Source organism: Drosophila biarmipes, chromosome 3L (genome assembly GCF_025231255.1).
Source record: "Drosophila biarmipes strain raj3 chromosome 3L, RU_DBia_V1.1, whole genome shotgun sequence".
In the NCBI taxonomy this organism is placed as follows: Eukaryota; Metazoa; Arthropoda; class Insecta; order Diptera; family Drosophilidae; genus Drosophila; species Drosophila biarmipes.
Window position 1 is genome coordinate 18,030,042 of NC_066613.1, and position 13,716 is coordinate 18,043,757.

At 37.2% G+C, this 13,716-nt stretch overlaps 2 protein-coding genes across 3 annotated transcripts in view; one reads left to right on the forward strand and one right to left on the reverse strand.

Moving 5' to 3' along the window:
- LOC108035175 (ras guanine nucleotide exchange factor B) overlaps positions 1-13,716 on the forward strand; it is a 49,997-nt gene that overhangs the window by 270 nt on the left and 36,011 nt on the right. The gene's annotated exons all lie outside the window — the stretch shown is intronic.
- Positions 12,114-13,180, reverse strand: LOC108035176 (uncharacterized). Its single transcript, XM_017110643.3, has 3 exons — positions 13,049-13,180; positions 12,973-12,993; positions 12,114-12,872 (listed from the first exon to the last, which is right to left on the reverse strand). Exons 1-3 carry the CDS (start codon positions 13,118-13,120, stop codon positions 12,447-12,449), a joined length of 519 nt encoding a protein of 172 aa, XP_016966132.1. The 5' UTR covers positions 13,121-13,180; the 3' UTR covers positions 12,114-12,446.

Genomic DNA, 13,716 nt, shown 5'->3' on the forward strand with positions numbered 1-13,716 from the left:
TTCTTTATAGGGATTCTTTAACTTACCGAGCTTATGTAAACGGAGATTATCAGCTATTAAGCGAAATGTTACGGTATTTCGCCTAAAGGACCGCCGACTGCGTAACATTCAGTGTCAGTGTCTGCCAGTCTGCGAAAGTGTGTGTGTGTGTGTGACTTGATTAGGGTGGCTCAACTTCAAAGGACGAACAGTGAATAGATAAAAAGCAAGGGGGAGTTTGCTTTAAGGGCACTACTCAGATATAAATATTCTACATTGTAAAAAATCAATTAATCCTGAAATTTAATTTGAGAAAGGTTTTTTTAAGGAGTTAATACTCTCTCAAGGGCTTAAAGTCATGCATTCAAAAAAAATTCATGAAATGTACTGAGTAAATGCAATAGGATTTAGATAAAACAACAATGTTCATCAATATCTAAATAAAAGAATAAAAATATTATTTAATACCTTTTTTTTGTATTAGACTGTAGAGCAAAATCCTTTTATTAATTTCCAATGATTTGTTTGAAAAACTCTCCGATTTTAACAAATACCTTCTCCGAGCCACCCTAATTTGCAGGATACTCCCGCCTTGTGCCTTGATGTGCGTGCGTGTCTGTGTTTGGTTGTTTTTGCATTTCCATGGAAACGTAAAGGCAACTTCCTGAACGCCCGCCGCTTTCGATTTGACAGTAAAATTCGATTAATTTCTAATCGGCAGAAATCAGTGTGACAAGTGCAGACGACTCCTGGCCAAATATAAATAGCTGCCATTTTGCAAACCAATTTCAATTCCCCATTCACCCAAACACACAAATCCAGATGTATGTGAAGCACAAACACGCTGGCGCGACGTAGCATGCAAATTTGGTTTGCCGATGTCGGTGTGTGGGTGAAAGTGCCCCAGTGTCGGTGATTTGACATTTTGTTGCACAAAATCCTTCATCCTTCAACCATCAGCCATTGCCGAGCGCCTTGGGCGATTTTCAAGTGCAGTCACACTCCCCAATCGACTCGACTTGACGTCATAAATGCATAATGAAGAGTTCGCCGTTTTGAGTACAGTGGAGCTTCGAGTGTGGCTACCAAAGGCGTTTTTAGAATTTATATAGAAATTGTTTAGCTAGTTCTAAAAAATATAAAATCATGGTTAGTTTTATGAGGCTACATAGAGGGGTTGAGCCTTTCCAGAAACCTTTTTTTTATTTTCCTTCTGTGAGAGAACCTGTTGAGAATTATAGTATGACAGAGCTGTGAAAAAGTGGCAATTTATATCTTTACAAATATTTTATTCAATAAATAAATATGCAATGCAATGTTTACGCAGTTTACGAAAAAAATCGACAAAGCCAACTTACCAAATAACTTTTACAAATATTTATTTACCCTATTCTAAACAAAAGTTCTCCATTTCCAAATAACTCGACCAATTAGTTAATGTCTTTTTATTTTGTTTGTTGCAAATACAGAATGAATAGTATAAACAAAGAATTAGTTTGTAGAATACAATTCTATTTGGCCCTCTTTGACCCAAATAGCTATCGACTTTCATTTAGTGAAATGCCATTCGGCTGCATTATTTCCAATTCGTTTGACTGCACTTGGCATTTTTATTAAAGAAATATATTTGTCATAAAAGGCAAAGCTTTCGAAGAGATGTTTAAAATACCAATTAAAAGTATTGAATGGTACAAATTTGTAAATTTAATTATGCTAGGTAATAGAAAAGTGTTTGCTTATAAGCTCTTAGATACCATTCTTCACTTTAGCCAGGGTTCATTGGTACTTTTGCAAATTACGCTTAGCCTAAGCTGATTTAAGGATTTCCTGGTGGCACGTTCAACTTTTCCAATTTCATTTAATTCCCGCTACTGCGGCTTTAATCAATTCCCCCCAGCTGGGACCGAGTAAAACTTAATATTTTCCTGCTGGAATTTCCCAGACTGCTGTGTTCTCCTTGATTTTCATCCTGTCAAGTCAAAGTCAGTGGAACTTTTGTTGCATACTTTTCTGGGCGTAGCGCATGTAGCGCGAGTCATTACGTTTTATAGACTTTATAAGAAGTTTCGTTTATGCAGTTTGCTCAAAACTTTCCCACCTAGGTAGAATATGCATATGTATCTTTGGCTTTTTCTTCGGCTCGGAATTGTGGCGGCAAGGCAAACATTTCGCGGCGTTTCCTCCTTTATGGCCGGCCATTAAAGTTTTTGATGCCAACGCTGATGGTTGTAAAGAGGAAAATCGCTGCGATTTTTCATGACGATGGCAAATGTCGAAGTCGTAAAATTAATTTTAAACAAAACTTTGCAAAATCGGTTAAATTATGGTTGAAAAAATAGTTTCTACTTGGTAAGGGATTAAAAATTTGACTAATATTTTAGCAGGGCACAAGAAAGAGAAGAGAAAACGGAAAATAAGTTGTGACAAAGCACTTTAAAATAATTAAGTACTGGCAAAAAGTTTTTTAGTTACGAAACTTATGTTTAAAAGCTTTTAGACATTTCGTTTCTGAATGTGGAAGAAAAAACTAAGGAAAAAGGCAAACCTTATTGTCTTAAAATTCAATTATTAAAAGAGAAGTGGTGTGGAGTCTTGGGTAAATTAGTAACTTTTGTAAACACCTTATCTTGGCTTACCCTTATTCCTCCCCTAAAGTTCCTATAAAACCTGAACTTTCAATAAAATATTTCAATGCTTGATGCTTTAATTTATGCGCCTGATGTACATATATATACATAAATACATAAAAGTAGCCACCCCGTCAAGTGCAACACCTAGGCCAACTATGCGCCCCTTTTTAGACCCCCTTTTTAGCCCCTTTTGTTACGTGGCTTCTTCACCCCACTTTCCACCCCCAATTTCTTTTTTTTCTGTGTGTGTGCGCCATTTTGTCAGAGCATAAATTACAACTTCAGGTGTAGTTTTGCAGGAGGAGAAAGGTGAAAGCACTACCGTCTGTTGCTGCTGTCAGTGTCGCCGGTTCTTGTTGGTGTTGTTGTTGCTTACATAATGTTAATGATGCTGCCCCAGCCGGCAAAACGGAAAATGGGTGGAAAACCAGAAGAGACTTTGGAAAAACAAGGGAAAAGTGGGGATACTCGTTTCATGCTCTCCGCCAAAAACAAAAGTCCAAAGAGGAGCAGGACCTGTCGCTTGTGACCTACGTGTGTACAATGGCCTCTAGTTTACAGTGCCTGCATCCTCCGGCTGTATGATGTCCTGCGTCCTTGTTATGGCCATTATGTTGCCAATTTTTTAGCCTTCAAATTGAGGGGTATTATATCCGAGAAAATACTTGGATTACCATTATTAGGGCGCTACCTGTGTTTTTTTTCTTACGAATATTATACACTTGTGTCCAATTATGAATTACAAAGGAAATGCTTGAGAAATAAAAGCAAATATACATTTTTTTATATTTCATATAAATGTATAATACTTTAATATTATAAAACATTACTGTACATACCATTTTTTAAATTACAGAAATATTAAATTAGGTGTTTAATGCTATTAAGCTAATATTCTATTGCTTTTTATGCTTTGTAATATTTAAGTTTTTTTTTGTGTTCCCAAAGACCGTTTCTGTTTCTCCTGCATTTATTAAAAGCAACATTTCTACGAGTGCATAAACATAACTCTATTTTTTCGTGCCAACCCACCATCCTTAATCCTTTCACCCCCATATCCTGGCATAACATATATAAAACATCTGCTGACTCATGCTTTTTTCCTCTCCCTGTTTTCGCATCGCCATTTCCTTTTCATATTTGCTGTCCCCTGCATATTATTTCAATTTGGCGGTGCAACAAAAGAGTTTTCCCCAGCATTCGCCCCGCCTTCCGATGTGAGTCACACGGCGTATGCGTAATGCAAGAGCAAAAGGGCTGCATCCCAAACCCAAGTTTCCCCAAGGATAATGGAGCTCGTTATGCTTATTTGCCCGCCCACAAACACATGCTCACATGTGACTGAGTGTGTCGAGTGTATGTTGCAAAGGGAAATTGCCCCCGAGGTCCTGACGTGCACACACCCACACACACGAAACGAAAGGATATCTGCAGGGTTCATGGCCCCGAGCTGACCGCCAATGGACTGCATGCCGTAAAATTGCTTGCCCTTTGTGCATCCTTGATGTGTTCATCTGTCCCGGGCACTCAAGGTCAAATCCTAGATGTTTTGATTTAATTTATTGCCGCATACATTTGAGGGCTCGTAAAAAGCGAAATGGGGGCCAAGGAAAAGCGGCCCAGTCGACATGTATGCAGGATTAAACGAAATAATATTTTCAGCTTACACGCGCTCCATTTATAAAACTTTGGATTTTATATTTACCTATATTTAACAACGGCCAAGTAAAAAGATTTATAAGTCTAGCATAATTTTTGTGACTTTATAATTGTTTTCAAAACGTCAATGACGCACATATAATGCTGTCTAAAAGTATGCAGTGAAAATCTAATTTCTATGATTTTAATATAGCACACTTTTATGTGTTTTTACAAATAATTTCCAAACGTCAATCATTTCCTTGAGCCTTGAATGTCTTCTTCTATATTTTTATTACGTATATAATATTTTTTAAAGAGGATTTCCCTATTTTGAATGGAGCACTTCTTCCCATGAGGCTTCCGAGATTTTCCTGCCCCATTTGCACTGCGGTATCCCTATCCTCCTGTTGCCCTCGCCGCAGAAAAAGGCAATATTTTGCTTGTCCGCCTCTATTTATCTTCGCCTTTGTCTCTGCCGTATTTTGATTGCTTTTCCACACTCCCACATTTGAGGTGACTCAATGTCTTGCTCATTTCCTTCGTGCGGCCGGAAAAGTCGGAAAACTACATGAGTGTGTGTAGTGTGTGAGTGTGTGTGGGGAATTTTCTTCATCTGCTCTTTGTGCCTCTCCCTGATGGGGAAAGCTGGAAAAGTTCCAAGTGTGTATGACTTCATATGTCTCCTACTCGTATTTCTCTCGAATTTCAGTTTGTTTTGGCCGGCTTGATTAGCATTTCTCTTCTTGGCCATCGAAAAGGGGGGGATTAATTTGGGAATGGCTTTGTCTGTGCGAGAAATCAATTATATTGAAGTTTGCCAAGCGAGAGCTGCTTAAGTTGATGGGAAATGTTTGAATGAATGTCGGGGAAGTGTTCAAACCAATTCAATTTGCCAGATTCTTATTTCTATATGCGTTGCTATAGGGCTTAGGGATTTTCTAAAGGAAATGCATTACTGTTGGGGAAGTAATAAAAAAGCATTAAGTATTCTGTGAAACCTTACTTAGATTTACCACATGAATTGACAAAACACAATGAAGTTTTTTAAATTAAAGATTGTTTAATTGTAAACGTTAAATCTATATTTTTATTTTCACAATAGGCAACTTTATTCTTTTTCCCAAAACGATAAAGACTTGCCAAACAACTCCCACTGAGCCAAAATCAATATTTTCATAACTCGCCCCGATTTCAGCATTCGTGTGCCAACATTTACTCATTAATTTGTGATGTTTCCTCCCCATTTTCTCGGCTTTTCTTAATCAAGGACCTGTGCACCACTGTTGGCACCGCCATTTCCACCACATTAAGCGTTATCTCACGCTCTTAACCTGACTTTTCTCCCCTGACTTTCCCCGAGTTTCCTGCCACTTCTCAGTTACTTCGATTGCGATTGTGTTTGCTGTCTGTTTTTGATAGCAACGACCATTTTCATTTTCCCATCATTTTCTTCACATGTGTATGGTGCGTGGTTTCTTTTCTCATTTTCGTGATTTTATTACTTTTACTTTTTACGATTTATTTGCTGAAATTGCTTATTTCCCTTTTAGCCAAAAGAAAAAAAATTCAGGAGCAGGAGTGGAAATTGGCATTTTGGGGTGGTTGGGGCTGATTGTTATTATTGTTGCTGCCACTGCACTGCTGCTTTGTCTTCGACTTTTCTTTATGCTCCTTTTTCCTCCCTACTATTTCCTCTTTTGTTCCCGGTGTTTTCTTTATTCGTCATAACTGCTTTTGGTCTGGGAAAATTCAATCAACGTTTTGTTTCTAATCGATTCCTATTGCGATCCCCTAGTTTTCCACTGCTTCTTGGCTTTTCCCCCAGCTTATTTCTTTATCTGCCAGTCGCAATGCCCTCTCAACTTTGTCCATATGCACACTATGTATGCTATCCATACTATATGATGCGCTTTCCCCACCCCTTTTCATTAATCATACGCCACGTTGCACCCACATAAATACTCGCAGTTCCCTTCTCTTCTTCTCGCATCTGACATTGCACACGGATTTTCCAAGTCTCTGAACACACACACAGATAACGAGGGAAAGCCGGAGGAAAACCGGGCAGGAAGGAAACTGAAAGACAAATATTCTACAACCCATGGCGACACAATTTGCATAGTAAATATTTTAAATGCCAATTAAAATTATTAGAAAAGTTGGCTGCCATGTGTTTGCAGCAGCATCATGAGTAAACAAAAGTATAACAAATTTCTGTTTACCCTCTGCAAACTAGGTATTTGTTTGCAGAAGCAATTTATTTATAATTTACCAAAAAATAATATGCATGTTATACTCCAAGTTAAATAAATTAGAAAGTGTCATTTATCTATTTAATTTAATTTAAATATAGTTTTGCAAAGAATGCTCTCGGGCCAAGTGGAATAATTACAAAATGATTAAATTATATAAGCATGAACTTTCACCAAAGATGTTCGGCCAACAATCTATTTGTTATTAGTTAACGAGCACTATGAACCCTCAACTCATCTGAATTCCTAACATATTTACTTTTAACGAGATTTACGATGTTTTAATTTGCCCCAGAAATTTTGCGCTGAAACAAATTGAGTTCGCTTGCATACCAAAAGCGAAAAAAGATGGCTCTTTAAACATTCAAATTTTGCGTAATTGACTAGAAATTGGCATTAGCCACGCACATACGTGGTTTTTGCCCCTTTGCGCGCAATTTGGCAATTTGCCTGGATATTACAAGCAAAAATGAATTAAATAGGGGGAGAGGAAAAACAGGAGCATGTTGAAATTTTCCCAAAAAATTGCTATCTAAATTGCAAATTTTGTGGCCGGCGTAATTGAAAAACATAAACCGCTGCCTGGTTTTCCGCGCCTGGATTTTCCTGACCCTCCCTTGGATTTTAAGCTTGACTAGCGTTCGCCATTTTTAGTTATGCAGCATGGGCAGCAAATTAAATGAAAATCGAGCTAAAAATAGCCGGGTGAATGTGTCGCAGCCACAGTGCAGATATCCTTGGCGGGCCACCCATTTTCTACACCCCATTTTCCCAGCCCATCCGTTTTTCCGACCAGCCCCCTTCAACACTTTCCATCTTTTAGCGGTACAATTACAAGAGCGTTGGGGCAAAATGCCTCAATTTACGGCAAAATGGCCGTCATCGATTTCCGCTTTCGTGTTATTTGATATGTATTTTACTACACTTAAAAAACACAGCAATACATTGTTAATCAAATAAATATGTTTAATAACAAATGTTCTTTAAACCATCAAACAATTATAAGTAAATTATTGTTGCATACTTTTGAATACATTTCTTAAAGAATTCAAACAACCAGAGATTTAAAAACAAACATAACTAAGCTAAGAAATTTATATTTTAAAAATATATATTTAAATTTTTACATTTAGTATCAAAAATGCTTCAAGCATCAACAATTCAAAAAAATATTGCCTTCTTTTTGACACTTTTCCATAAGATATTGAAAGCAAACAATTTCAATCAAATTCTTAATCTATATTAAATAAGTAATAAAGTTAACAATCTATAATTTTTCTTAAACTTCTTTTATCTTAGTATACGTACAAATTTGTTTAACTCATATGAAAATACTATGTAAATTTCTTCTATGTAAAAGGGGGACATTGCTTGGCATTTGGAATGTGCGTGTATTGGATGAAATGATTTTGCCATTCGGTTTACTCTTTCACTTCGTAACTTGTTTCGCCGGCTTTTCATTTTTATGTATTTGACATTTTGTGTTATGCGTTCAAAATGTCATCAAAATATGCATACATTTTGCGTGTCTTTCTGAATACGTGTGTGCGTGCTCTGAGTTGAATACGGAATGGTAACTGCGGCATGTATCTCAGTATTTGCCAGTATTAAACTACACGCGTATTAACATAATGTGTCAGGCGCAAAATGAACGGAAAATTCATCGAGACAAAGATACGCATAATAAGAAATATGCCAGGATACTTACCATTCACATTTAGGGCCCTTTTGTGGGGTTAACGATAATGCACAGTGGGTTAAGTTAACTAGTTGTTGTGTATTTACATATGGTAATTAGAGATTGAGTAAATGTGAGCAAACAGAGTTTAACACCACATGAAATATTATTATTAAAGCAAACATGACCTAAATAAATATTATCTTAAAGTTAAAGCCATTAAGCTGTTGCACAAAACAAAAAGTTTACCTAAAGGTAAATATATATATAATATTCCAATTAAATAGTCGACCATCATCATAAATTTAAAATGAAGGTGTCGCTGCAAATCGTTGGGCAAATTGTAAAAGAACCTTAAGCGATTGCGGCACATTCTATAAATATCCTATTGAATGGTTTGCCACTGCAACCATTATCCTAATTACACCAGCACACACCCAGGCACACATCCTAGGACCACTGTCGCCTCCTTACACATATCCTTATATCGAGGAAGTCATAGAGAACTTTCAGTTGACTGAAAAATATGACGACAAGTAGACGCAACTCGGCGAACTGTCAGGCCAAGATGAGGCATTTTTCCAGCTGAGGGATTTCGCTTCGCTTGTTGCCAGACTTCTCGTTTATTTGTGTTCCTTCAGCTGTCAGTCGGTGCACATCGCTTCCGGAGCTTAAAAACACTCTAAAAAATTACTTTTTCAATATTTTAAAAATAATTTTAAAAGTGGAATAGATTATTTAATAAAACTAACAATTTGAAAAGTGTAATAGTTTCCTATTCCGAGAACAGTTTGGTATAATGTAATGCATTTTGTAGGGGAAAAGTATGGAAAAAAAAGATTTTTTCGGATTGTATTTGTTGCATACTTTTAAGCACCATATATATTCTTACATACATTGTTAGGTAATGTAACGCAAATCACTAGTTATAAATTTATTATTTTTATTTTACGTATTACTTTTAAAAATGTCATCAATATGGAAGAAATAAATATGAATTCATTTTTTTTTTGCGGCCCATTATTTTTTAATGTTCTTAAATTGTCCGATTATGTTTCATGATTTAAAAGATTTCTTTCTTTCAGTGAGCGGGAGAGATATGAATAGACAGGGAGGCCGGCGAGTCGAAGTGAACGAGATGGGGTCGAAAACTGAGGCGCGTCACGTATGTTTTTGTGCCCAAGCATTCGCATAAACATTCCAGGTCGGGATCTCGAGCTGCTCCATCTCCAGTCTTCCCACCCTGCATCCTGGCATCCTCGTATCCTGGCTTCTCTTCCAGGACATTGGCATTGACAGGCCCGCGTCGTTTTGCGTTAAATGTCAGCGCTGAGCGCTGCCTTTGGCCCCAGTTTGCCTCCTTCGTCTTCTTTTATTTCGCCGGGGTCACGGCAATTGACCTTCCATTCATCATCCAACGAGGTTGTTTGCCCAAGCACTCTTGTATGAGTTTCCCGCTGGGTCCTATCCCGCTGTCCATTGATGTTTACCGCATTTGTTTATCGATTGAACCAGGAAAGTCGCCAGTTTTGGGTTACTGAAACAACAGCGAGCAAATCGTGGTGGTAGGGGACTTTGGGTTATCTGTAATTATCCTTTCAAATGAGGCTGAACCATATAGTCATTTCGATGGGCAGAACATGTACATCAATTTAAGTGAAACTTTTTCAAGCATTAAGTTGTTGCGTTATATCTTGGGGTTGCTTAACTTTTCAACAATTTTAGCATTGGATCAGCTTTTCAAATTTATTTATAAACAAACGTTAGGAAGAGTTTTATAAATATTAATTTGTAATATATATTACTTATAATTTATTGTAATTTTAAGATTTAATTAGATGTGCTAGCCCTTTCAAAACAATTTCTTCTCTGCTTCAAATGAACCTCGAACTCTATAATGATGGGAATTAAGCTGATGTTCAAAGTCCACACTTGGGCGCCACACTTCCGTTTCCTCCCACTTTTTTAAGCCTTTGCATGGGTATGAAGAAAAATGGCGGAGAAAATGAGCAACCGAATAACTGTAAATAAGCAGTGAAGGAATGTGACAACATTCTCGGTAAGGTTGATAAGAAATTCTCCCTCGTTTCCTTGTTAATTTTCTTATTTTTTTTTGACGCAAAGGCAACAAATGAAAGACAAAAATGCTTGTGTAATGAAAGACTCGAGCAACATAATAAATAATGACAAGGACACCGAACTCCCCCAGTTTTTCCGTTCGTATTTTCTCGAGCTCCTCTCATTACTTTCTGGGTTTTCCAATGCACTCCGAGCAGAAGGATGACAATTAGAAAACGCTTTTCGGGGAGTCATCGGCGTGCTTGGAAAAACTCAACAAGCGGCTTTTCCTTTCCCCAAATTGTTCCTTAACCATGAAAAATGAGCCGCGAAAGGATTGAAGTGGGAATTTCAACAAAAGAGAATCTTTGCTTTTGAGATGATTTTTCAGTAAAGCTTTTACAGTGCCAACCTGATAAAAAGTGTTGGTAGGTTTACTGACAATCCATTCATGTTTCTTTTTCAAAATGATGTGATATTACTTTAATATTTTATTACTAAGCAGATTATTTAAAAAAGAAAAATTATATATAGTAGTTTAAAAAGAAAGCAACAATTTCTAGTCTTTTACCTTTCCAAACCCTTTCGGCGAGTTCAAAAATTTAAAGCTAATAAACTCAAATAATAAATAAAGCGATCAACTGCATTGTAATATAAAGTTGTCAATTTAGTTTACTGATAGCAACACAATATAAATTAAGCCATGACAGGAGACCCGAAAGCGATACCAGCCGAACAAGATAAATTACGCAGCATTAAATTGGAGATATGACATTAAATCTAGCCCATTATTCAATTTACAACTTAATCCTTAATAATATCAATTAAAAATGATTAACAAAACGTGATAAAAAAATGAAAACCGGAAAAGCCCCTCGCGTAGCTGGCTAATATATCAAAACAAAAAGCGTTTAATAAATTATTGAAAAAACAGGACGCAAGCAAAAACCTAACATAAATGTCGACAAAAAGCGGAAAAATGTGTGGGAACACGAAAATGGTTTCAATGACCGAAGGCAAACAAATCATAATGGGCGGGGGAAACAACTATCATATGCCGGGAAAATGTATGCCCACACAAGTTTGGACCGGAAATTCACACATGGACATGCCAGAGGCAAACTTTTTGGCCAACTCTCCATCATTCTGGCCCGCAAAATGCGCACCCCGGCGGCACTTTAACCGGTTCCGTTTTAATTGTTACCGCCCTCATCCGCCCGGCAAATGCTTTCCAAATTAATTAATAGCATTGTCTGTCTTTGGCAATTTGCCACGCCCACACACACAAACTATAAATTGAATTTTCTTATGCGTTCGTTGGCACAAAATGGAGTGCGAAGAAAGAAATTATTTAGCTCGAGGAGCAGAATGTGGGGGAAAAATCGGGGCCAAAAGAGGCCAAGTCAGCGAAGAAGAAGACAGTAGGGGAGGAACAAGAAGCCAAGCAACTTGCCAGGCCGAAAATCCTTTTTTAATTAAATTTTCTGTACATTTTGCAGTTTTTAGGTTTGTCGAGTCCCGGCCACCATGACTTTCCCCCGCCAATTCATGTCGCTCATATGTGACGAAAGGAAAACTCGTGTGGTTTTCCAACGGTTTTCAAGGAGTCGAACGGAGTAAGCACAGACAAAGTTTCCACTGGCGACATTCTGCAACTTCGACTCGCTTTTTTGTGTCAAGTTAATCCAATTAGTTGTTTGAGAACGTAGTTTGCACTTTGATTCCCAGCCATCTGCGTCGCTACTCGCAACTAAATTTAAAATTTCCAGCTAAATTGGACGAGCCGGAGGTGGATTAGAATTGAAATGGATAACCGCATTATGGATTGAGGTGGAGTTTTGCCTTGGTTGATAAGAAACGGCAGCTGAAAAGCTCTTTGATGTTTATAAATTTAATTTTTATTTTAATGCAATTTACTTAAAAATATTTGAAAACATGGCCATACAAACTTAGTTCATTGTTCTCAATTTAGTTTTAATGTTGTGAGGAATCAATACTAATTACTAGTTTTTTATGTTTATAACAAATCGGATTTTAAAATGATACCATGTTAGATTATTCCAAATTTGATTGCAAATAAACAAAATATTTTTTGTTAAGCCTTATCACTTAAAAATACAATTTTTATGAGAGATTTTATAACTTCTCTCTTGTAATGCTCGTTAGCTTTATGATTTTAAAATAAACCAATCTCCATTTTATTCAAATTTAGTAAGTGTAATCATAATCAGTGAGAACACATTCTTTTGTGTTTTCTTTTAATGATTTACTTTTTCCACTATTGGAAAGTTGTTTTGCTTTCTTAAGTGCTTCCCTTTGTTTAAGGAACAAATTTGAACACTTACTGTTAGGTTGTAGCGTGGGAAGAACGTTGTTCAAAGCCTCTATTGCATCATCGATGCTTTTTTCAAGGTCAATACGTTGCTTATTATAAGTTTTGAATTCGATTTTTGCCTCAAGCTTTTCTTCTAGAGAACCCTCAATCGCTTTGCGTACCTTATCCAGACTTTCGGAAAACTCAGTATTACCCATGCATTCACGTTCATATTTGCTAAGAATTTCCTTGAGATCAGATGTTATTTTCTTATCTAGTTTAGAATATTTATCTTCTTCCTGCTCTTCACCTGGCTCATCCTGTGAAATAAATCGTTAACGGGACTTAAGTATTTATAAATAATTTCACTTCCACTTCCGCATCCTTTAATGTACTATTTAGGGATTACAAATGTATTACCGTGATTCCCCTAACTTCTTCCTGTAAATATAATGTTTTTTTTATAAATTATTTTTAAAAATGTATAATACATTACCGATGGCGCTTCTGTTGTTGCCGTGGCACATAAAACAATTCCTAGGACTAAAAGGCTCCAAATCCAATTCATTGTCCCTTGTGCAGACTAAAATCACTTTTCAATATTGTTTGAACTAAGCACAGCTCTTTTATACTCGTAGGCGTCGACCATCGTTTGTAATTCTAATTAAGATAAACAAAATAGGAAATTCTTCACGGAGTCTCTCGCACCGTCAAATTATTCCGATTGTGGTATTTAAGCAATAACTGCGGCACCTAATTTACAGTGACTTGCATAGTCACCGAGAGGCCCCTACTGAATCGGTGCAGTGATTATATAATCACAAACATTACAAAGTTGTTGTGCGGCGGCACAGGTTGACGCCTTGCTGGAAAGCTTCCAAACAGCTGATGTCAACCATAAAGCCCTGGCTTGCCACTTGGGAACTCCCAAGACTCGATAAACTGGGGTTTGTGGCATACTCTTGGGAGGAAGATACTATAGTCATCTAATTGGAAATGGAGTCAAACTTGTCGTCACGCAGCTAGAGTTTGGGAAGATGAGGAATTTGGCAGGCTCCCCTGCCGATTTACTACCTAGTTCCAATAATCGTTTCCTACTCCTGGCTGACGAGGATGACGTGGTGGTGATCGAATCCAGCGATGACGCTAAAGTTGCGCTAAGCC

Coding starts and splice junctions, on each gene's coding strand:
- LOC108035176 (XM_017110643.3), bottom strand. CDS start 13,120: ATGAATTGGATTTGGAGCCTTTTAGTCCTAGGAATTGTTTTATGTGCC. Junction 12,994..13,048: donor CAACAACAGAAGCGCCATCG/GTAATGTATTAT, acceptor TTATATTTACAG/GAAGAAGTTAGGGGAATCAC. Junction 12,873..12,972: donor AAGAAGTTAGGGGAATCACG/GTAATACATTTG, acceptor TTTATTTCACAG/GATGAGCCAGGTGAAGAGCA.